The sequence below is a fragment of the Lampetra planeri genome, chromosome 10 (assembly GCF_965212315.1).
Source record: "Lampetra planeri chromosome 10, kcLamPlan1.2.h2, whole genome shotgun sequence".
NCBI classification, from domain to species: domain Eukaryota; kingdom Metazoa; phylum Chordata; class Hyperoartia; order Petromyzontiformes; family Petromyzontidae; genus Lampetra; species Lampetra planeri.
The window spans coordinates 5334249-5360789 of NC_136116.1; the positions used below are offsets into that span (position 1 = coordinate 5334249).

At 42.7% G+C, this 26541-nt stretch overlaps 1 protein-coding gene across 2 annotated transcripts in view; it reads right to left on the reverse strand.

The window, feature by feature from the left end:
- LOC144720897 (uncharacterized) overlaps nucleotides 1-26132 on the reverse strand; it is a 92714-nt gene extending 66582 nt beyond the window's left edge. Inside the window, exons 1-2 of one of the 2 annotated variants that reach the window (XM_078598036.1) lie at nucleotides 25937-26132; nucleotides 25066-25172 (exon numbers count right to left, since the gene is read on the reverse strand). In XM_078598036.1, the coding sequence (XP_078454162.1) occupies nucleotides 25066-25172; nucleotides 25937-25947 (118 nt within the window). In that variant the 5' untranslated portion in view covers nucleotides 25948-26132. The remainder of the gene's footprint in view (nucleotides 1-25065; nucleotides 25173-25936) is intronic. The other variant, XM_078598037.1, reaches the window with a different exon arrangement.
- Nucleotides 26133-26541: the final 409 nt, after the last annotated feature.

Below are 26541 nucleotides of genomic sequence, written 5' to 3' on the forward strand. Positions count from 1 at the left end.
GGCGGTGGCAGATATGCTGAACAAAACTTTCCATACACAGAACTCTTGTCAAACGTATAGGAAAAGATTGAGAAATACGTTAAAGAACTCCACACAGGAATTACTGAAGACATCGCAGCAGGCAATAGAAGCATGACATCCGCAAAAGGCAGGTAGATGATTGACCTTTCGTAAATGGTCACCCTTTGGGAGTGAAAGTTGAGCGGTAACACACGATAGAGATATAATCTTAACATTATTGGAGGTATTTTATGCACATTTGGATAGCAACAATGCATATATCTCAGGAATAAGACACTTTCCAGTACATTGGTTTATTATACATGTATTTACAACGCTTTTGTCAATCCAGATGATGGATGAAGGCCTCACTGGCCAGTGTCGGCCATGGGGGTTGTTTGACCATACTTCACCAGGCAGGTCATGTGCATTGGTGAAAGAAGGGGGGGGGGTTAATATGACTCCCCGATCAAGTTAGCTGTGGGTGGTAATCAAACTTAAATCAGGGAGTTCATAACACTGCACGATACTGCATACACAAGCACTCCACTCCCAGTACAAATGCATTCAAGAATACATATATTTACAAAGAAAAACATATAATATTGGTTATGTGCAGGATATCAGCTTGATTCATGAACACTCTTGCAGCAAGCATGGCAGTCAAAGTTAAATATTGTTTACAGCTGTCTTGAGCTTACAGCCTCGATAAACCATCAGATTGTTTATAGATATTTTTCTGAGACTTCAGAGTTTATGGCTTTGAAAACGTTTCATCCAAATTCTCAAGGTTTATGACTTGTGTGCATGCACTGTGATTTTCCAGCCACTTGAAGCAACTGCAAAGAAAACTCCTAAAAGGGGAGGCTGCCATGCCAAATTGATTCCAGCATACAGCCGGACCTGCCAAGACAAATATAGCCAAATCTATAACACTTACAAGAGCTGAAGGTTCAATTTACATACCTTATTTCGAAGCTGGAGCATTTCCTGCCCCTGACCTTGCAGTGCATAGCAAGACTATTCAGAAAAAGGTTGCAAGGGTGGGATAGGTATTTTACAAAATCACCTAATTAATACATTCTGGGCAAGGATGGACATGAATGCATCGCAAAGCTTCACATCACAAGGCTCTGCATTCAGTTTGCAGAGCCATTCAAGATGGATTTCTTATAGACCTTATGGCAGCGTGAATGGGTCACGTTTCATATCTCTGTGCAACACAATCCACACATAAAAGGCTGCCAAATCGACTTCGGCTAAAATATGTAGATGGTTTCTGTGATTTTTTTTTCTTTCCATTCTCTGTGTATTTTATTATTTCTTCCTCCTTCCAATTATTTTTAAATACCATAAGAATAAAATACGAAAAAATCCCTCTAATTTTGGTGGAATTGAATACAAATCACATGGGATGTTTTTACTATTTAATTGAAAAAAAACCTTCAACACAAATAGGCAGATTGTTGTAATGCATTAGCACAGCTGTAGCCTTGAAAAAAAGTATCGGGGCAAATAAGCATGCACGTGTATGTGTAGTATGTGTACACCAATGTGCACCATGGAAACAGGGATATCTGCAATTCTGAATTTTCTGCACAAAAGTGGTCATTGATATTTCTGCAGCCGATTTCCCATGGTTGCACTTGCCACATGTCCCACTTGGATGAAACACAGGGCATCTAAGGGCAGCTGCCTCCCAAGAAGACCAAAATTCAACATTGGCTCGGCATGCAGGCACCCAAAAAGCAGCTGCTATTCTTTTGTTTTTCTTGGTTTTTTTGTTCAATTTCCTTCTTTGAACTTCAGCCCATGGCCTTCACCTTGCAAATTACAATTACTGTTGAATGGCCATAATTGTACAGATACTTAATTGTACGAGCTCAAAAAAGAAACACGAAAAATTCCCGAAACCATCATGGTTTAGTGAGACCATGGCAAACAGTTCCAGGAAAATTCAATGCCACGTAATATTTAGCTGTTACAATATCAAACATTACTCTGCAATAATTACCGCACAATTAGATGCCTAGTCGCGTACTTTATGTGAAAGGAAGATTGTTTTAAATATCATGAAAATAAAAATCTTAGCCATAAAGTTACAAGACAATTAATGTAAAGTAGGCTTGCATGCATATTTCAATAAATGCAGGATTACCACTGGTGGTGTAGCTAGGTTGATATGGGCCCTGATTCAAGAAATGAAATGGGGCCCCATGTCTTATTTCCCCCCTCTATTTATAGCCTAGTCTCTGGGCCCTTCTGCCCACAGCCCAAGGTGAGTTGCACCACCTGCACATTGGATTGCTTCGCCACCATTTACTACCCATGCACAACATGAAACACTCCACATTACATTTAGTGTCACACCTGTCCATGCACACTACGTCAGTACATGTTAATCATGCTTGGACAGTGCTACAGCTGAGAGATGCTACCTAAATGTGCACAAAAATGTCCTGAAATGTTTTATATATTTTTTATTTTACACTAGGTATATGTTCATTGCTGGAGTAGAGATTTGATGGAGTTGTAAGACTTGTTTTCTCGGAATTCAAATGACAGATAACCTCAAAGTGGATACATAGGATACATAGGGGTCAAAAGATAAGTTAACCCAAAGAATGAATAAGGATTAGGAGTCTTTTGAAAAATATAAAATGATTGGAGAGGAAGCAACTTTTTAATATTCACGAGTTTCTTTAAATCAGTGTCTCAATTTTATTCCTGGTCAAGAATTACAATTTGTGCCGAAAAAGATGGAGCTCTTGTAGAAGAACAAGGAGGCTAAAACTGACAACATTTCGTTGGTGGATGATATTTCGTAGTCATCTTGTTAAGGAAGAGCCGAATAAGCGCAAGTTAGACTGAAAATTGTAATTCTGCATCACTCGCATATAAGGTTGCAGTGAGCAAATACAATTATGAGTAGTTAAACAAATACACATTTAAACATGTCGATCTTTTTTTTTATTTTATCATCCAGAAGTCTGGCGACAAGGACACGACCGAGGTCCATGTCACGTGGACGAGAGCGGACCTATGAGTCAGAGCCCACGCAGATATTTCCAGGATCGAGAAACCGAGAGTGGGAGAGCACAAGTTGGCACGCCTGGGAAGCCACAACGAAGACCTCATGGTGAGGACTTGGCTCCGTGTTCATAAGGATAAAACCTTCCGCGAGAAAATATACATCGTATAAACTGTATCTGTTGAGGGGATTTCAAAAAAACCCATCCACTATGAAAATAACTATTCTTTATGTGTTGGAAATGTTTCTGAAAAAACCTTTGTTGTCATAACCATGAAGTCGAACCGATTGATTTTAGGGTATGGTTCTGATGAACACTTTGAACCATAACCAATTAAATTCATCGTGGAACGTTCAGTCTGGTGCACCATTTGCCAAACACTGGTTTAAACCGGTTAAAATGGGCATATTAGCTCATAAATATTAAAAGAAAGACCTCCCGTGTAGCCCACAATTACGCTAGACGGGAGGTCCATTTGGGAGGTCTTTGTTTCGCTACTTTGCTTCTGTGCAATGTTTATTTCAGAACAGAAAAATACGTGTTTGAATTCCTTCAAACACGTTTCTCTCTGTTGCAAGAAATAGATTGGTACGGAGCTACAACGGAAAAGCAACCACGGAAATGCAGAAAGACAAACTAAGAGACAAATGTAGATGTCGAGACAAACGGAGAGACAGAGAGAGAAATGAACATGTAAAGAGACACAATGGAGAACAGAGATAATTGTTTCATTAAATAGTCCTGACCCTTGACCTAACCATCTCACGTGCCATTTCCAGCATGTATAAGCACTTGCCTTGAAGACAATTTTTCCCAACGTTTCTTTCTCCATGACACAAAGCCCCAAACATCGTTCCCTATAGGAGGCAATTCTACCACGTGTCAAATTACCACCCAGAGTGACGGAAGGTGAAATAAATGTTCAGATTTGTCAGCGGCTCCAACATTCTGTTTTTTCAATGTATTCACGCATTTATTTCCCCCCGCCTATCTGTCCATTATTCCATTGCCCCAGTGGAAATTTTTACCATTCAAGCCCTGACATGACCTACAAGGGAATCCTCGTCTCCGTGCCCTCAAGAGACCTCATTCAACATCTTTTTTTTCTTCTTGAGAATCGCACACAGCAGCGTGCTGGAATTGTTAAGAGGCATACAACTTCCCCTTTTCAGTGATGTGTTTGAAAATGTTTTAAAGAGGGTTTTAGCTACATTTATCTTATTCTTGTGAGAGTACGATGGATTTTTTTTCTTTCTTTCCAATATCCTAATGGCTAAAAAAAGAAAAATGATTTAAGAGGAAAAGGGTTAGGATCACAAGCTTCAATGATAAAATATGACCACGCACGCACGACGCGGAAACATTAACTCAGAAATTATAACCTTCTGTTATACTGCACATTTTCTTTACTCGCGTAATTGCACGCTTTAGCAAGAAAATTATCTTGATGTTGATTCATTTCATTGTAGATTCGAGGCTGGACCTGGCAGCCAATGATGAGTTGCATGGCATTACGTACGCGAGCCCCCAAAGGATGTACCACAATGGGTTCCATATGTCCTCCCAGACCACAGAGAACGCAGGCCCCCCGAGCGCCATACCACCTGACTTCTACCAGCAGCAGCCGGTTCCCTAAATGGATTGTCACCCACTCAAAACCCCTTCTCCCTATTCTCATCGATATGCCCATCGGGCCTTCAGTTTGTACTCTTAAATGGCAGCACGAACACTTTTCCATCCACTGCAATCGCATGACCGACTTGCAAAAAATCCTCACGTGGATATGATTACACATGACTAAAGGAGCGCACAATTCCAATTCACATAATCATGCAATAATTTTGCAATTATTCAGGCATATTTGGTTCTTTTAATTGCTTTCTTCTCAAAACGGGGTAGAAAATGCACCATGATTTATCTCCTCTGCGTGTCTGAAACTCCACTCTGTACAGCCAGGTCAAACCTCATTATGTTGCACGTAAATTAATAGTTCCAATGTTGGCTTAAGAGGTAAAGAAAATGTAAAAGAAGATTATAGATTATATACACAATTAGTAGGTTTTCTGACATGTTGTATAATAAATACTTAATATCAGATTTAACAAAGTTTGTCAATATTTCTTTTTCACTCTTGCATAAAAAAAGGTTATTGGGGAGAGTTAAACCGAGCCAGCACATCTGTGTTTCTTAGAGCCCAGAGGCTAAGAGACAAAAAAGAGAATTGTTTGCACAAGTCTAAAACAGTTCATGCATCAGCAAGTTTGATGGTCTCGTGTTATGGTCACCAATAATTGCAAAAATAAACACACGTAAATTAACATATGCGACTATTGTGCAAAACACTACCTTACCATAGCAGATGTGACAGATGAATAATGGAAACTAATAACTGGACATGTGTTTTGGAAGTCTGTGTTCTAGGTTTCCAGCAAAAACATAAATGGAAAGAGAACATTGTTTCATGGCTGCTTATAGGAAAAAAGAAGAGGCTGAAACAAACTCATTCCTAGAACTCTGTTCCTCCCTTCATACAAAATGATACATTTCTCAATCATCCAATATTGCTTTGGTTTGAATTCAGATATCATGTAAGCATTTGTCTAAATCTATGATTCATAAATGGTTTTCATGTTGATGGCGATGTTTACCTCGCATTGTTCACGATTTTTAGCAATTTTGTCATGTCAATGATTTTCATTTTGTTTCTTGAATTTAGACACTGTAATAAATTTAAATAGTAATTGTGATCATAATTGGGCAGTGGTGCCAGGAAACCCAGAAAAAATCCACTGGGGACTAACCATATTATAGTACTGTAATTAGCAATTGTAAATAATTAGCTCATGCAGGAATGTGTGCCTGTAAAAGCTCGGCAGCAACAATTAATAACGTCTAGGAAATTATTTCAATGTTTAATTTACGATGGTGACCATGGGGAAATTAGTACGTTTAATTACTGCCACTAAGCACAAATTAGGCTTTAATGCAGCTATTTTGTGCTAAATGTTACACCATTACTACAGTGCCTAGAAGTCATATAGGACTGTCATTGGGGACCAGCGTTGGATCAATGTGGAACTCAATTAACATTTTATGAACAATAAATAAATGCAAACTTCAGATAAAAAGTTACTTCGCCAGATAAAGAGACTAAATCTAAGTAATATGTGCTCGTGCCGTTTGTGATGTCCAGATCATTTTACAATCTCAAAATTGCTAGTTGATCTGGGAAATCTCTCTCATTGCTGGACATAAATTCCGACAGAAAGAAAATCATTGCAGCCCTAGCACCAAAAATGTCTCCGGTCGCCTTCAGTTTGATCTAAAAATAATTCCGACGCGCCCACACAAAGCAAATCTGTCGAGGCTCGATCGCGCACACCAACCGAAATAAAAGCGATAATCTCTTTGGATCCCCCAGAGCGACGTAATTACGGGCGCATTCCTTCCAGCGCCGCTCACCTCGTTAACTTCCTTGTCGGAGTAGAGGTCTCTGAACAGCAGCCAGATGGCTCCTCTTGTCATAAGAATCGACTCACCTTCCAGCTCTATTCAACAGCCCAGTGGCCAGTAGTGCTGCAACTTCCACTGCTGTCATTAGGATAATCGATGCACCCGATACCCATTTGATATTTTTATGAACGCACATTTATTTATATGGCACCAATTATAATTATTTGGCCATCATCAATTCACTGCTTGATGAAGGCCTCCCCAAGCTACACCATCCTCACGACATATTTTTTTTACAAATTCACTTGTGCCCAGTATGATCCTGTATATATATACATATATATGAAAATATATTTTTTTACGTGGCACCAGTCATATTTATCATGAGACATGATCAATCCACTTCTGCATAAAGTTCTCTCCAAGCCATTACTATCCTTCATTAGTCCCACGGTACAAAACATTTATTTAGCTCTCGCACATGAACCCAGTTCATCACTCCATCTCTGCGGCGGATATCATCTTGGAGATCTTTCCTCCATTAGCTGGCACTTCTTTGTTAGTCTCGACCACTGGCCATTCCCTCTCGCAATGAATCCTGGCCAAGTCCATTTACTTTTCTTAGCAATCAATACGATGTCTTCAACTTGATTGTGTTCTCCAATCCATGTGTTCCTCTTGCCGTATCTGTGTAAATTAAAGCATACACCTATCTATCCTTTCATGTGCGCTTTTTAACTTTTGTATGAAATTATTTGTCTATGCCCATGTTTATTCGTCAAATGTTACAGCACCAGTCACTGTATTTCTAATAGTTCAAAGTCTGTTGGTGAGTTGACGAAAGATGATAAGGCTGCCAGCAGCATAGTAGCAGGCTTTAGCATAATTGTCTATGATTTAAGAGTCATTGGTAAGTTTACCACCTCTTCTTTGATCTTCCTTATTTGTTTCCAGACAATTTGAAACTGTTATCGACTTTGTATCTGCCATAGCTCTAAAACTTAGTTGCACGGTCGATAAGCATTTCAAATTGACAAGAGATAAGTAAGCCCTGTGGTACAAATGCAGAACAGGTGGCCCTTGATATTGGATAGGATGACAGTATTATTCTCCAAGCAAATCACTGTTACTTTCATACCAAGTTTTTGCCTGACTGCCATGGCCTTGGAATCTAATACACCCTGTGTCAGGATGCCAATACAGAAAAGCCTGGGTTTAACCCCGACACAGTTCAATTGAAAATACTTACACACATGGGTTTTTATCCGACTCAAGTGTAAAACAGCCTCTGGTTATAGCGAAAGAAGTTCAACATGCATACACACATGTCATGGAAAAATATTTTTGACAAAATCACCTTGAGAATGTAGAAAGAGCAACAGGTGACACAGGACACTATAGCTTCGAAAATACTTGGTGAAATAAACGGCTCGTTAATTGAACGTCAAGGGAATGTCCGAGCATATTCACTGGAGTATTACTGGGTGAAGCATATAGCTGCTTTGAACGGTATTAGTCTGTCAAAGCAATTTTATCTCAGTTTAGCAAGTGGGAAAAAAACCTAAGAGACGTGTAGCTTATGCTTTCACTGAGAATAATAAACTGAGTACAGGAGGAGCAGCAGGACTAGGGTTTCTGCTATTCACCTGGGGTTCGTTACCAACTCAAACACTATTGTGCATACAAGCACCGACAGGCAGACAAGCAGGATAACAGATTGACACATTTAGAAATGAAATAAATACTCCAGAATTTCTCGATTACATTGTTATCCAGCTTGTCATTTAAGTATGTAAGAGAATACACGAGTGCAAAAGTAATATTGAAGGCTAATTAGGACTTTCATGATGCATTTTATGAGGACACAATATGCAACGCTACAATGTTAAAATGTTCCGTTTATTTAAATGCAACGTTTTTAAATGCTCACAAAAATTAAAACCTCTCCACCGACTGTATGCTGCATTAACTGACAGTAAGTTTGCAGGCCTAAGCCACATCTTAGCGCTGCTTTGAACATCTTTCTTCTGTCAATACATTTTTATCGCACGGTTTTGCGGATGGAAAGGAAATACCGATGCATATGCCGAGTGCTTGAGTCATCTTTAAAATGAGACTCAGCTGTAGTTTGAAGATCCAAGGGAAGCGGAGAGCAGCGTATTCGCTAGACGAGTGATTTGACAAACTCAGCACTAATATGGCCAGAAGTCGACCCACACCGCACGCAAAGCACAGACAGACACGGCAATTCCATGGCAGAGGAGGAAAATGAATGTTTTTTTGGTCCATGGCAGTAGCCTGCTTTTGTTTCTTGGAGTGGCGGAGACAGACGGAGTGTGGTAGCAAATACTGCCGTCTGATTTTCTTACCCAATTAGCCAAGTTGGCAATACTCATACTTAGGCAATTACTGACAGTAATTGGCCATACCTTTCTGTCCCTCGTTTATGTAGCTTTTTATTTACCGCACAGATCACCAGTGGCTAAAACACTGAAGTCGAGTGATAAAAGCTTTAAATCCAGCTTCCAATTTCTACCATAGGCATTGCATTAAATGTAACCAATTGCCTACGATGCTGAAGTCAGAACTTTTGAGCACCATTCTAGAAAGCAGATCACCCTTGTAAACAGAATGTATACAAAACATGAAGGAAACACTGTTTGATAAACCAGCTCTTACATTTCTACATGTTGCCAAACTTTTGAAACACCGTAAAAAAATTACTGTATCCTATACTCCACAACATACCTTGTAATTTCCTTAAAATACAACCACTATTTATAGCTATTGGGAGGAAAAATATACTTGTGGTTATTTTTGGAAGAATAAATAAAGGCCACGGGGATTCCCGGTGGTTGATTTTTTTTGCAAGTGCTTTATTTGGAAGGACGTCCACTGGTTGCTCGTATTTGGATGACTTCCCCTTCTCTTCACTGCTACATTTCACACGTCTATGGCAACCAGCTGTGTGTGCTCTGCCACGCCTCTGCAAAGGCGCCAGGCACCCCCCGGCCCCCCATTCCATGCAGCTGCAAACACAGTCAGGAGAGTCGCCGTCATTTGAGCAGCACGCGTGGGCAACGTTCAGCGAGCTGCTCTGGAAGTCACCGGAGGCATCCTAGGCAGAGCCCCCGAGTGGACGCGCCAGAGCCGATTGATGTGCTGGTGAAAAAAAAACTGTTACCCAAATTCTGAGCACTGGTTTGTTTAAGAGTCACGGGCACACGTTCGTGATTTTGTAAGAGAGGGGCAATAAAACACATAAAATAAATCGATTTTCCAATGAACGCATAAACCCATGTGGCTCTTCTCGCTGTTAGTTTGTAAAACAAAAAAAGAGCTGCGCTTAAAGCCGTAATCCCAAAAGGATTATGATGGGCACTGGATTTATTATCAGCGCAACACCTCTTCATGCTGCTGGAAGCAACTACTGAATAATCCATGAGCCGCGATTTGGGCTCTCGGGGGACCATGAATCATGCCCCGAGCACACCGCAGCAGCCAAACGTGCTCCATGCCAGGGCTGCCCCTGCTCCTCATCGACCGTAATCCACATTTCTGACCCCCCCCTCTCCCCACCCCGGCTTCCAGCTGGGTCAATGTTTCACGGCAAATTAATTAATTTGTACGAAGACCATACAAAAATGTTTTGTGCTGTTGTGTTCTAATGGCATTTTGGATCGAGAAAGAGACTTTTCAAACAACCACAAAAAACAGATATATACTGAGGTGTCTAAAAAAAGTGCTACTTCTTTATCTTTGTATTATCAGTTGCTAAGCAAAGGACCAAATGGCAAATGTGCTAAGTGCCCAGCAACGGGCAGCACTACTAAAGGTGTAAATACAACCGTTTGTGCGTTTCTTGAATTGAATAATTGTGAGAAGAACTTGGGAAAAAGAGATGATAAGAGGGATGTCTAAACCTCTAACTGAATGAAAGTCTGGAGTAGATGCAATGGCTATGGAGCCATGCGAGTTGTTCAAACAAGTCACCAATGAGATTCCACTCCCTTTCCACTCAAAGCTTCATGTGGACATCTCCACTGCGTCAAATGTAATTGTGGACTGTCAGTATTGCTTTTTATGGAAACCGATCCCTAAACACGTCATACTGTAGCCACGACTGTAAATCACCACGTGCAGCTGCAATGATTTAAGCCAGTCAGCATGTTGACACATTCCAAAAGTTTACAAGTAATTTGGTGTATCCATAGCGACACTCCAAAACGTTCACCAAATGGAGTTCCAGTCGTTAGATTGACATATTCCAAATTTAAGAATGCTAATTACCTGCTAAATGCCTGTTACTACTATAAAACAATAAATGCATTAAAAGTTACTTGTTTTTATAATATTCTCTTACAATATCTATTAAAGAAGCAAACATTTATTCAACCCAAATCACAGGAAATAAGACATTTCTATCAGCGGTATTAGTATCGTATTTTATTTTTCTACAAGCAAACATCAAAAACTTCTGCTTCACAAAACATACGGCCGCTCTGACCATTTTCATTAAGTTATCCAGACTGGATGATTGTATAAACTTGCACAAGTGTTTCCCACAATATGGGTCCATGTATACTTGCGTACAGCCGATATTCGATTGACAGATTTGGAATTATATTTTTTATTGAACACGGCTAGCTCACAGGACACGCTTAACATCAACAACAAAAAACGTACAACAAAGGAAATAAACGTGCGTTATTTAAATTGTTTATACATCTTAACTCCGACTACATTTTCACATAGGAAACACAGACTATCAAGTGCATGAACAAAAACAACACGATTGAAAGGCAGTCTAAACGTGGATATTGGTTTGGCTCTAGATTTGAAGCTTTCGTGACTGCAAGGATTCATATTCTTGGGTTTTTTCGGTAAAGTCACGTAGGTAAAACATTAAAATTAATGAAAAATAAAAATCACGACGTTTTGGAGGCAACACAAGCCTCCGTCTTCGGGTGGAACCGTCACAGCACGATCGCTGTATCAAGTAAAAAAAAAAAATATTTTAATTTTTTACCTACGTGACTTTACCAAAAAAAAACAAGAATATCGGTTTGGCTTTTTAACAACTGCTGGTAGCAGGCGGCTGAACTGCTGGTAGCAGGCGGCTGCACTGCTACGCCAGCAGCAGGGTTAGTGAGTGGGGCGGACGGCCAGCTGCCCCATCGACAACCTTAAACTCTGCAGCCAACGCTTGCTCATCCTTGATCCAGCCTCCCTGCGGCCCATCTGACAACGCTGCTGTGCAGACACGCAGACGGCCACGGCCATCTCAAGGATGCCGCAGCAGCAGCAACTTGAGAGCTCGTACCATGGGGCGGCCAGGCTGAAAATTCCTGCCGTCTGTTTTTTTGGCACCGGTGACGAGGGTAACAAAGGGCCCACATAGTTTCCCAATTTACACGCAAAAAAAAAGAAAAATCTGTCCACTGACAACTAACCACCATCTCCCCTATCCCTTCTCTCCACCCTCTCAACTTCTATACTTCTCACAGTATGGGGGGGGGCTCATTTTGAATGAATGAATGGAATGAGCACATGAACGACTAAACAACAAATAATGGAAATGACTTTGCTTGGGTTGTAGGTATGTACAGTCTTCAGCAAAACCTACTCCTAGAAAGAACTGGGGGGGGGGGGGTGGGAGATAAATCTTGGGAGCTTTACTTGTTAGCACACGGGCACTCATAGATAATGCAATATAGTCTGTCTCTGGCTACTAACAGAGACACTTTAATCATAAAAGCACGTGTGCATCACGGTCTGCATTGGCGCAAAGACCATTAAACGTACCTCCCCATATCGCACGGAGTCACGCTAGCAGGTGTGTGCAACTTCAGGTGTGTGTAACTTCAGGTGTTTGCAACATTCAGGTGTGTGTAACATTCACGTGTGCAACTTCAGGAAACAGTCCCCAAGTGTGCCGGGCGCACTGATTCCTTCGCAGCTGTTGTGTATGACCGGACAAGAACGAAAAGTAGACATTTGTTTGAGAGTAAGAACCAGGGAGTGTCACAGTGGGCGTGAGAGAGCACTCCCAAATCCTCACACAAGAGCACACGCTCTTATCCCCAAATGGACTGGAACAGTACTGGTGGTCCAACGCAGTCGTACATCCCAACTGTGTTCCCATGCGGGTGGGCAGGGGAAGAACAGGGATAATAGGCTTACGGATTGGGCGTGCTGTGGGAGGAACGTCTCAACAGAACTTGAAACACAAGGATATCCCCTTACTCATGCCCAATAAAAGCGTAGCTTATTAGTTTTACACAGCTGCGTGCATCTATTTACGCATTCCAATATCAATGTCCTCATGAAATGAAGTTGTTGATGTAGATTACTCGCCCTAGTCATAGGAATGTGGAATTTCGACCACTGGCTCAGGGCTGTAAACAAGGAGATGAGCACCACCTCAATGCTTATTTGTGCAGGAAATAACGTTCACTTTCGACTATGAAATGAAAAGTAAGGGGGAGGGGGGAAAAAATCTCCAAATCTATATACGGCACCATTTCACATTCTCTTGCTCTGGATATTTTCTTCAATTGGGCCTCTGCACAAAAGGGCCCCCAAGAGGGAATTCATTCCTTAAATGTCGAGTGAGCCGCACCTAACAGCCAGCGGGGCTTCATTGCCTCTGCCTTGACAAACCCAGACATTCCAGTCTCACCGAGCTGCACTTTAAAACGCCGCCTCTTTGGGCCGTTGACAAAGCTGCCTTACCTTGCTGGCCACTTTGTGCCGGCGAGTTCATTTTCTCTCGATGTCTTGCTCGGAAAAAAGTACAATACACTGCAATAAGAAATCATTTTGGTTGGGTAACAAGAATGGTGCGTCTTCCTGAATAATTATTTTATATTTCAACTTATGTCCTGTCTGCTATAATCCTACGTTATTAGATGTTTTCATATAAATTCTGAGTGTTTAGATCTTAAAGACAATTGCTCTTTTTAAAATGCCAGACAGGGGCCTCACCACACCATGTAGGTCGTGAGGATATGTGACCAGACGTCACCACACTGGTGGTCAGTGTGGGTTGGTGAAGGCAGGGAAAATAGACATGGGAGTATAGACGTAAAGTACAACAATTAATTTTTCTGCAATGACTTTTGCTGACCATCACGTAGCACAGCAACAACCGCCATTCGGCAATAAGTGGCAGTGACGTCACCACGGCACTTGTGCCAGGCTATGTGCACTTTAAGGCCACGTGAAGTGTCGAACGCCCGCTGGCAGGAGGTCACTGGACAGACCCAGGTGCCATTGGTTGACGGACTGAGATTACTGGCCGATGCACCATCTGTGCTCCCTACTTTGCCAACTTGCTGCGTGTTAGCCGCCCGGCGCTCCGCTCGTTGTTGTGAGCATCGCTCCTCTGCCCTCCGTTGTTTCTGGAGGGTGACTGCCTCCAACTGCCCAGTAGCGTCCTTCACGCACCTCCTCTATAGAGGCCGATCATGACACCGATGGTACCAGTTATTGGCAAGTCCACTCAACTCCATATCCTTACACAACCCTTTAGTCACCTACAATGAGCAGGCATGCACAGAGATCACCCATCCTAGCACTACCCAGCCTCAAAACGGTTTAGTTTCCAAGAGCTGACGGAACTGTGTGCATTCCGAGTGAATGGACAATAGGCATTAGGAAATTATACATAAGTATTGGATTTACGCCATTGCCAATATTTCCACACACACGCACACGCAAAATAAACAACCACCACATCCTTTCCCAAGCCACAGCTGATATATTTTATTTGACTGACAAGAGTAAAAAAAACTACTTTAACAGTAATCCAAGCCACCCTGGTTTGGACCAAGACCCAATTAATTGCGCAATTCATTACTTCCTATGCTTAAAACTAAAGCAGCTTCCGTATGATAAACACCCCATCTGTTTCTGTACCCCAAGGATCTACCACTAGTTTTTTTGTATTGGCCTCGTGAACAACCCACGTGTACAGCTTGTGCACAAAGTCTCTGGCACGTATTGTGACGGGTGCTGCAAGATCTGACCATGTCCGTCTGGCGCTTGCCGAGCCGTATTGGCTTCCAGTTGCTGAACGAATGCATTATAAGGTCATGCACTTTTAAATCTAGATTGAAAACTAATTTGTTTAGTACTGCTTATTGTATTTCGTTTGTTGTCTTCCCTCACACCTCCGATTAGCACGGTTGGCTACGTACGGTGCAAAAGAAGTCCAATATACATGCTGCACATAAATAATGATAAAACTATTGTTTGCATATGTTGTCGACAGTTCACATGTAACCACCTCGTAGGCTTTTACGGTTGTACTTTATAGCCCTCTGATGTATTGTCAGGTTTTACCATGTGTTGTTGGGCATGATGTCTGAATATATTCAGTTCCTCAAGAAGCTCATAGCAAATTGTGCGAATCGTCTGACATCATGCCAGACAACATGCAGTGCAACCCAGAAACACACATTGGAGAATGCGGCCATATTTCAACCATTATAGTCTTTAGGATCAGTGGTATAACTATCTGTCCATGGCACAGTGGTTTAAGTATGCAATTCACAAGGCTGAACGCTCAACTCCTACTGCATGGTTAACTAAATGCTCCATCTTTCCCAGGTCGATAAAATAGATACCACTTTGTGGAAACTCAACATTGGTTGTCCTATCGATAGATTTGTCCCTTCCATAACAATTTATCATTTTAACTCCCGGTTCAAAACTTCTAAACCAGGTTAGTGCACCACAGTTATGTTCATGTGAGAAGAAAAACACTGGCACTCTTTTGATTGTAGTATTCTAACTGTAAATATCACTTTTGAAAATGAATTCTTCCCAAGTGGGAAACACAATCGAGGTTGGGATATTTATACATGTAACTGCACCAACATTTTAAACAAGCGTAGTGTATGTATAAGACTGCCATATCTCTGTAGAACTAGCAATGGAACCATGATGATAACCATTTGGCCTCTTGGTGGCATCTCTGCACCTGGAATTTTCCATAAACAACTAAAAAAATGTATCCTACAAAAAAAATACAGCCACATATTGCAGTGCTTGCAAGAGAATTGTGGCTCAAATTATATTTATTTTGCCAAATCAGGATTATTATGGCATCCCTCTATTCACGAGTTCCTCCGTTTGTTTTGGCAAAGGTTGAAACTCACTGTGCTGGATTTTGTTCAAGGTTTTTAAAATAGTAGGACAGAGCAGCAGATTGATTGGACAACTACCAAACATATGGCTGACCAACTCCCTCCACTCGGATATGATTTAACATGCCATTGCAATAAAAAGATAAGAAATCTGATAACTTTCTCTTCATACAAAATATTATTAATGCAGCATTTTCCACTATTTATAAAGTTAATAGAAACACCACAGAGATGGAGTGATGAAATCAGCTCGTGTGCAGGCGGTTATGGACGATTGCTATATTTCAGGATTTTGAGAGATAGCGACGGCTTGGGGAGGCCTTCATCCAGCAGTGGATTGATCAAGGCTGATTAGGATGATGATGGTGAATATAAATACCTCAGGAACTCTTTTATTAATTCTGTGAGGGGTTTTATTGTCCCTGTAAAAGGTAGTACATCTGAAATATCAGGAGCCGTTTTTTTTTTGTCAGCGACATAAATTAGAGTTAGGATATTGTAAAGGTGCAGCCCTGCAATTCCTTGCTCACACCACAGCTGGAAGAAGGGCCTTCACTAGAGAAAATTTTGGAGAGCCCCTCTGAAAAAGCATTTTGGCTTACTCTTCCACATGTGTGTTTTTCTCATAACCCTGTTACCTAGTCTGCAATGCAACTGATGCAGCAACAGTTACTCGCTTGTTTGTTTTTAACTATAATACGGCAAAAGTGTTTCACTCTTGTAAATGTGACTGCGTAAGGGAACTCGGCATGTGCAAGCAGAGCACCTGCGGATTGCTTGTGGCACAGTGCATGTGGGAAAGGGAGCAAGAGGAACGGCTTTCAAGGAGGTGAGCACAAGTGGAATAGCATGAGGAATGCTGATATTAAAATAATCCAAGGAATTTATTAAAAATGTGTTTCTGAATTACAACTGAATTCATGCATACATACATTTATAAATATACATTAAATACATGTAAATGTCAGATTGACATTCTTTACTGTTATAGAATAGTCATCTTATTTTATGCTTTGTAAATTGACAACTCATAACGATTGAATTGGTAAACGAAATTAATATTTTCTGAGCCACTGACTGTGCTGTGGTGAGATAAGAAAATCCATTGATCTTATAAAGACAGTTATTTTTAAAGAGAAATTAATTTACGAGCAGATTATTTCAACACATAACTCACATTGAGTGCATTAGGCAATGTCATATACTTCAAATATCATCACGACTGTATCTCACACGAATACACACACTCATTCGGTGCGTACGTGTACAAGTGGGGAGTGGTAGTAGTAGCAGTTAGTGCACTGCACTACGAACCTGGCCGCCTGGCTTCGATTTCTGCTCACGGCAGCACCACTGATGATTATCTGATACGGTCCTGGACCTCCCCTAGGTTGACCCAGCCTCAAATAAGTACCTGGTGCAGTATGTAAACATCGCCACTAGGGAGACAAAGGCAGCCGGGCGTCATGCTGGCCACCCACACTCCCCCTGGTGTGCTTTGCCGGCCTTCATAATTGCTTGATAACATTACTTGCCCCAACAGTCTATTAAAGGGTATACGCGGGATCATTGTATGATGTTAAGTGAACACTGACAGTCAGGCCCATTGAGAGAGATGTGGTGTCCAGTACATAATGCTGGCTGAGGGAGCCCATTAGATAAAAGACAATATGTGGTGAGATGTTAACTACCTCACCTGGTATACAGGAGGTCGTGGGTTCGATCCCGACCCTGACGCCTGTATATTTGGAGTCTGCATGTGTCTCGGCCCGTGGTTGCGTGGATTTTTCTCCAGGGTCCTCCGGTTTTTCCCTCCACATTTAGAAACATGTATTTCGAGTATTTGGCTGCTTTCAATTTCCACGTGATAAGCCAATTCGTTGAGCTATCATTTGTGGCCAGGTCACCTATGAAAAAGAGCTATATGGCTCAGTGGGCCTTACTTGGTAAAATATCAAGTTTAGTTTATACTGCATGTTGTAATTCTTGGACGTTCCTCTAAGCTTCGGGCCCCAGTAGCTAACACCCCCCCCCCCCGCCCCATAATATGTGTAAGTACATTACTACGAAAATTAACGTAATACAAATATTATGGAGTAAATAAAGGACAGTCTATGGCATGTAGAAATGGGCCACCCAGCCTCGGCAATAGTATATAATGACATAACCAGAGCATAAGTTGTAGTGGGGATGCTGTTGTCAAACCTTCATTCTAAACAGATGTCTGCAAAACCATGGCTTCCATTTTTGCTATCTAAATGCGCTGCATATGGCATGTGCGATATAACAGAGGGCACCGAGTTTACATGAGGAAATTCCATACGGATTGAGGCTTTTAAAAGCAGTGTTCTCCCCTTGTGAAAATAATCTCCAGATAAACTCCACGAGCAAACCCAAAAAAATTACACTCCAATATCGGACACTGCAATGTCGCTCGGCATACATAATTATCGAAGCAAATGTATTGTTTACTTGTACTGAACAGCCTATAATTTAATATCTCGTAGTGTATTTAACAATGGTATTCATTTCTAAGTCAACCCACTGTATAAAAAATAAAGTGTAGCAATACATTCTGTAAAATGTGTTGGGTTTAATGTAACTTTTTTTTTTGGCAGTGAACACCCGATTGCACGTGAATCATTGTTTCTCTGTACTGGCCATTCACATGGGGCCCTTCTCGCGGTCTTCCACAATCGGAGTGTGCGAGACACCGCATTGCACAAGGGGGCCCCGCGCTGCATTTGTGCGGCGAGACCACACATGGGCTGCGCCAAATTTGGTGCGCACGTGTCATGCAACGTACATCTGCAGCTCACACATGCAGCTCATCACCCAACCAACTTACCAGGAAATCAAGAACGATTGGCGGTGATAAAAAAAAATGCACAGCTGTTTCCAAATTAAAATGATCAGATTCTCTACGTCCCTAGCATGGAACACCAAATGGCCCAGGAAGCTTGTAGATTGCTTAAATTTCTCTTAGCATATATTTTTATCAGCATTTTTTGGTATCCCCCCCCCCCCCCACGAAAATGTGTCCCAATTGTGCGATCAGTATCATGTCCATAATCGAGATTTTTTTGGGTTAGATCGCGTAAATATATAAATGTGTCGTTATACCCGCCACCATCCTACACAGCCAATTAGTAAGGTTTGTCACGCAAACAGAACATGCCAATTCGTCACGAGTACAGCACACCGGTGTGTTGGAGAGCAAAGCCACAACATTTACAATCCGAGTACGACGTTTCACCAATACTGTATTTACAATTAGCTTCATCAAGCGACAGTCATCATGTCGTGAAACAGAGAATCCATTTGGATCTCATTTTGGAAAACAGCCCGCAGAACCAGATATCACATAACTGCCTCTGAAATCCTTTCAAGATACGTTCAAATTTTAAATGCACACTCCACTTTTATGTTTAATACAGTTTGCAAACACCACTTTGTTTACATTTTTTTGCTGTTTTAAGTTGAGTGTGGTGACCAAAACAAACTGCCTCCTCTATTGATGTGAAGTTGTTGGACCTCCCTTTCAGATGTGGGTCAAACACATGCCAAGTGAGGAGGGTGAATGCATCGGGCTTTTGCCAGAGAGATGTTGAAGTCAGGATGATGTTGGCAGCCTGGTGAACACTACAATATGTTCACAAAGCAGAGTGAATGTTTTCTCAAGTCATGGAACGCTTGTTTTATTTGGAGACAGATCATAAAATACCTTCACTTTGAGCCCCTCATACAAGGGTGAACGTATAGATTCGGCAGCGGTTTTATGTTACCATTTATTGTTGACTGTTGTTAATAATGTCAGTGTTGCTCTTGCTCATACTTTTATTTTGTTATTGCTATTGTTAATGCTATTATAAACTTTTAAACCTCCATTATTGTGGCAAAACATGTTAACATTTGTTTAACGACCAATCGTCAGATGTGGTTTCAAGTCAATATCTATCGTGTTTTTATTTCTATAAAAGCCTTTATAGAAACAGATTCAAATCTAAAGCAACCAACCACTGTGGCCTCAACTTGTAAAAGGATAAAGAGCGTTCAAAATTACCGAGGGACCAAACACATTGCCACCAAACTCGTCTCCCATTTGCTTCCCTTCATACTCTTGTACCACATCTTGTCCGCTGTAATGTGCACCAATACCTACTTTATTGAGGGCAATATTGGCACGTAAAATAAAAATTGATTGAATGATTGAGCTCAGCTTGAGCTTTCTCGGTGATGTGCACGTCTTCTTCGAACGCTGGGGAGCCGGAAAAGCCCTCTGTACCAGCGTGGACGGCACCCTCGTGTTCACCTTCTGAAGCGCTCGCTCGTCACCGTGGCGTGCGCGATGACCCCCACAACCACGTGACTTTTCTTTCGTGTTGTGCGCGGTGCTTTTAGCGCCACAGCGCGTGGATTTGTAGCGTTTATTTTCATTTGTTTGCTGGTGACTGTGTATTTCATATCGAAATCGCCTCCAGTGCTTTTGCTGCTGGCGGCAATAAAAGTTGTTTAAAAGTCAAAAGTCTCATACCCTTCTGTCCATCTCATAACCCTGGCCTCTTCCCCACCCTCACTCCCACACCAAAAAAAACATCTTCTGCAAATTCTATCCATTAATTCCCTAGCCCTATCTCTACCCCCTACACCTCCTCTTCCTCACTGCTGCGTCTTTGCCCCTTCCACTCTGCCCCACTCCCTTCTCGCACCAATGCCCCCCACCCCATCCATATCTGGGACTCTCACTTAGACTAAACAGGGATTAAGGGTAATCGGAGCCCTGCGACAACACTCGATACCATGGCCCTACGCGCGGATTCCTGACTGCCGGAATCTGCCTCCGCAGACGGCCCCTAGGTAACGATTATAAGATAGAGCCTGTGTTGCACTGTTTTTGAAAGCTCAGCATTTAAAAGATTTTTGGGGGATTCAGCAATAAGCATGAACACTCAGACATGAAACACAAAAATCTCATAAAAATACTATTGTGTTTTTTTTATGTTTTTGAATGAGATCTTTTTTACGACAAAAAAATTAGGGCATTGTGAACCGAGGGTTGGGAAAAAAAGAATTGGATAAATGTTTAATTAAAACCATTGTGCCACCCCTTGCCTTTCACACAATCCCATATGCATACCAGAGGGACTGCACCACTAATCATTTGAGCAATGATTTACAATGTGTCAAACCGAAGTGTCACATTTTTTTCCACAGCCAGGCACTCAGGACTGAGACAATGATGGATGCAAAAAGAAAAAAGGATCGCTCAGTGCAAACATTTTGGTCCCCATCTCTTGTTGACTTCGATCTTTGAAATCACTTTCTAAGTGCCTCTTTGCATTACGGTTGTGGATTTAGTTGTTGAACTTTTATTTGAAACGGAACTTTGGATGTCTTAAAGCAAGTAAAAAAAAAGCTCAAATAATCCACCTTGGATCAGCTTAATTCAGGGCAGTAAATTAACCTGAAATCCCTGTGCTATATTGCTACTTTCATAGTGAATATATGATAGTCTGTATCAAAATCATCATGTTCAAATATTGTATTACATCCAATACCGATTCCATTTCATGTTAAAGTTGAAAAGAACTGATGTTATTCATTTAGTCATAACGATAGTGACATAAACGCCATGATTATCATCGCTGATATTTAAGTATGTACAGAGGCTGTGTTTGTTCTTTAGGGGTTATGACACAGTGAGTGGTTAATTGGGCCATTACTTGAGTCCACATTCCTCTTGCTCGCAGACAGTGCCGTGAGATCTGCAACGCCCACGAGCAATTGAAGAAACCACCTTAAAGTCCCATCAACAAAGGCGGCACACTCCACGCGGCCTTGCTGGCCACACATCACCACAGTGTCAGGATTGAGATGGAAAACCCCTTGTCAAACAAGAGAAAATGCGTTGCCCCCCACCTACCCACACACCCAGTACTTCTGGCGAGGTTTTATTTCTTGTGCAGAAAGCTATGGCCATGAATGGGAATGTATTTTTCATCGACTGAAAAAAGCCCTAAACGACTACGGATGTATGCACCATTACACTCAAGCAGGCTTCTGGACACGGCTCTGTGAAAGTATTTACGGTACAGCGTGGATGTGGGTACAAGTATGTATGATTCCTGAGCAATGAAAGCCACATGAGTGTAGTAGGCCTATTGTGCATCCATCAAAAGATCTGCTGATATGAACTGCTTATGTTGAAGCACAAACAGCCATTATCACCACTGCCATTAAATCAATGATCCGAATCCATGACCATTGCTAAGTTATTGCTCATTCGCCATATTTCTGAAAACGTGTAGGCGTTTAGCATACGCTAGTAATTACATTAAAGTAAGTGCACAGTAGCAATTACAAATGGAGCGGTGGTTCGTGCACTGCATTCTGAACATCGTGGGTCTAGTTTGAATGCTAGCTATGGGTGGCATGAGTGGCCAGTATTATCTAAACTAGTATTGGGCCCCCTTCTACAAACTAACTCGAGTGGTGAAATAGGGTAAAAAAAAAACTAAGATCTATAATGTCCTTCGTTCATCCAGCATAAGAATGCAACGGGCTGTACATTATCAGTCATCATCATCAGCCATGATGAGGCCAAGCCATCTCCATTTCTCATGATCCTGTAATATCACAATCAACCGAGCACCTGTCCACGAGCTGATCTATGTGCTCCGTTTCTGCTATAGATGTCCTTCTCAGACGCGTTGCATCCCTTGGATGTCACTCGATTATTCTCGACCACCAACAAATTGTGAGGACTATTATTAATTGCAAAGAGGGAAACGCACGAACATGGTTAGCTTGGTAGAAGTTTGAGAAATGCTTTCGTCTTTAGACTGACTTGAAAAGCAATGGACGACATCGGCTGATCAACACAAGGCGTTTGCCACTAGAGGGCATTTCAAATTCGATTGCAAGCGTTGAGTCTAATAAAGGGACCGTGTGCTATGAAACTCTTAACATGACATCCGCGACGTACAACACTGACACTAAATGATGTTCCTATACAGAGGCATTATTTAAAAGTAAACTATTAAAATTTTCACAATCCAATTTGATTTCTAATTACTGCACCACAATATATATTTGAATTTTTTTATGATATATATAACCTCATACAGACATGAATTGGTTTATGAAAAAAGGTGAAGTGCATGTCATCACTGCTTACTTCGGGAAAGTAGTAATGGTAACATTAAGTAATATTAGTAACCCCGTGCTAGCCCCTTACCTTCAAAAACACACGCGCTGACCAATGTGGTGAAGTATGGATACATACATTCAATATCTTTGATAATATAATCTAAAATGTCATATAACAACTGGCACTCACTGAACATATGTTAAATGGCCCAAAATGGAAATATCTCTGCACGCATTCCAAACATATCCCTTTTCTCCGAGTCAGAGAAATGTGTAAAACGTGCTCTTAATAAAACAAAACTTTACTCCGAGACAGGTGACGTGTAAGAAACCGCAGCTGGCTGCCTACTGCCCATTAAAAGTCAGTGCAGCGGAGGATGAAAGCCATGCTTCATCCTGGTCAGTGCAGACTGCTCAGAATGGCGAGTTGGTAAAGTAAGGAGTCAGGACTGGTTCAGATAATATCACTCGACAAATAGGTTTATAACCATGGCCAGGGAATAGAGCTCGGCGTGCCAGGCTTACGGTGCAATGCGCTAAAACCGCATTCTCCGAATTATACGACCCCCCCTCCCCCGCGTTTTAAAGCAAAAGTGAGGAGTGCATCTTACAATCCGATTGGTGCGGATGTGTCACCAGACGTGTGCAACGTTATATTATTGATACCGAGCATATGTTTTGTGGGCGCCGCACTTTCCCTGGCGTCTTAGAATCCGGAAAATACCGCACAAAGTGAAATGGTGTTTCTTCACTTATTGAGCCATGTGCTTGTGGCAGGGGGGGGGGGCAGCAACAGCCACGCAGGTGACACGGGGGGGGGCCCTAAGATTAATTACGCATTCTCTCTGCTGCCAGTGTTCCTCGGCGCTTCTGCGCTCCATCAGTGACTGTCACCAGTTTTTAATCAAGAAAAGCCAGGGGGTTGGGGGGGGGACATTCCGCATTCCAAAGGGTCATAAAACTCCACATTATTTTATTGTTGGCCGGTTTTTTTCTTCTCTGTCGCGCACAGTGTAGACTAAACTGAAATTAGGACCAAATAAGAAAACAGCACTTTGCATACCGCGGCTTGAATTCAACGCACGAATGCACATGTTGAATTATACAACCCAGCGTTTGAGAGCTCAAATCTCATGCACAGCACGGAGCCATGCATGCATCTGGAGTTACTGGTTTGGTGTGGGATGATGAGATGCAATGCTCTCCGCATGATATATCCGAATAATAATAATGTCCAGCCCTCTGAATGATCCATTGTTGGAAGAAGGCCCTCGCCTCAATGTGTCGGTCATTGGGATTGTATGACCATATTTCAGCAGGCTGGACAAGTGCGAATTAGTGATTTGGGGGTGGCAGACGGTGGGCAGAACCAATTCAGAAGTCAACACTCGCCACTAACGTTAGGAGCCGTGGCCGGTTATCGGAAGTCAGATGGCAGAGTTCACAGCGCAGTGTGCGAACCATTGCCCCACTCTCCTTTCGTGCAGTCTGTTATCCTATAACATGTCGGTAGTTGCATTCCTGAAGAACACCGCGTTATGGAAGAATCGCGTTTTAATGAATGATATGTAATATAGGGAAAGGCACAGTACGCGATAGGACGTGAGATGCATACGCAGACTGAACAAAGACTGAGGCGTGTGGGGAGCAACTCGAAGCATCCAGCAGCATCCCGCCTTGTGCGATGCTATGCCGAGGCAGCCGTACAACCCCTTATTCCTACTCGGGCGACCTAGTTCTATTCACTCAATCGCGTTATATCCTATTCGAATCCTTGTTACAAAAAAATGTACGTTCCCTAGTACATTCATCACGTTATATTCAATTCGCGTGATAAAAACACGCAGCGTTATCGGAGAACAGACCTATATGGAATAACAATGCAGATCTGCTTGTTGGGCACACAGTGGCACGCCGTCACACCACCCAGCGAGTGTCTTCTACCAGGGTTGGTTTCTCACGGAATTCTTTGCGGAGCTTCTCAACTCCCTCCCCATCCACCCCCGCGATCCCCGGGCCCTGGGGGTGGGGGGACATTTTCCGGAGCTCAGCCCCGGACAGCTCCGGCTGAAATTAAAGACTCGGTGTCCATACTGTCCAGTTAGATTATAAAAATCGAAAATACGATCACTCATTCACAACCACAACGAATCCAGGGCCACGTGAGCTGAACAACTGAGCAACCGCGCGCTTGGGGTTTTGGTGGGTGCGTGTAACGCGATGCAGGGAAGCGTTGGAGGGACGTGGCGAACATTGGGTGACTCAGCAGCTGTTGTTACCTGTCCATGGCTGATCGTCGTATTGCGATGCAGAGGGCCTGAAGCTTGAGAGCAGTAGCAGCAGCGGTAGCAGCAGGAGCCCGGGGAGAGGGGAACTCGACCCGCACCTGCACCACGGGACCCACCACACGCACGCCTTGAAGTCAGTCTCCCAAATGCTCCAAACACACACTCCCAATAACAATAGATATACGTACAACATTCACATACACTCGCTTCCTCGATATCTGTCCGGCGTGGAGGAGTAGATCTACTATACAGAGTGGCTTCCTTGAACTCCCCTCTAGGGAAGGCACCTTCCGTCAGCAGTGGCACGAGGAAGCAATTGCAGGGCTGTACCTTTGCCGTTTATTCAAACGCGCATCCAATGTATACATCATACGCTACACACTTGCGTTGTCTCTTCAAGGCACACACACGTCAACGCAAGAAACGCACGTTTTCGCCTGTGTAGTGTCGTCCCCGGGAGCACATGCAGACCTTTTTTGTTACAACAACATGAGTTGAGTGAATGTTCAAAGAATTCGTGAAAGGCTACATATGTTCATTCAGCAACTTTTCATGAAAACTTGGTCACAACGCAGACATCTCCTCGCATAGCGATGCATTGGTACAGCCACAACTACAACCACAAGTTAACCCAAATCACAGACAATTCTAACGGATGCGCAAACATCTCCCTTGTTTAGCAACTTTCATAGAAACTTTGAATAGTGCGCGCCGTTCCTATTAGCGCACGGTGCACGCACGGCCAATAGCATCCCAAATCACTGCAAAACGACTGACTGATAGACAGGGACACGGGTGAACTTTCTGCGTTTAGGCTTGTCTCGTGGCCGCAACAACAACCACCACCACCACCACCACGTACCGTGTTGTCATCTTCACGGTCCGACCAGCCTGCGCGTGCGTGGCTCCGTGCTGGTGCGGCGAGATGATGCTCACTGCCGAGCTCACGCTGCGAGCTTTAGGAGCGGACCACGGAAAGTTTCTGCCAGTGGGGCTGCTGCTACTGCGGGCTCGACAAACGCGCGTTTCCCTCCACCCCCCCCCCCAAAACACCCCTTTGTCTCGCCTCGCATAGAAAAAAAAATCTTACTCTCCACCCCCAACCCCCCCTCCTCCCCCCCTCCTCATGACTCCGGACACACAGAGACGTACAGACCTAAAGAATTGCTCCGGCTAGGGGTGGGGACTGGGTCTTCGGGAGACAAATCGCAAACACCACCGCTGTTCATTGGCTCAGAGTTGTTCAGCAGCAGTAGCAGAAGCAGAGACAACGTGTGTTAGATTTCCGTGCCCCTGGTTGCACTATTGCTCGTGCGACGGCCCCATTCAAAACGAGAAACACCTCGCAAACTATCCAGTGCTTTGTTGCACTCCTGTGCACGTGTGGACTGTTTGAACTAAGAGGGGCTATCAATTTCAGTGGCTTTCTGTAGATGGAGAGGTAATTCATCAGAGTAATAATGTACA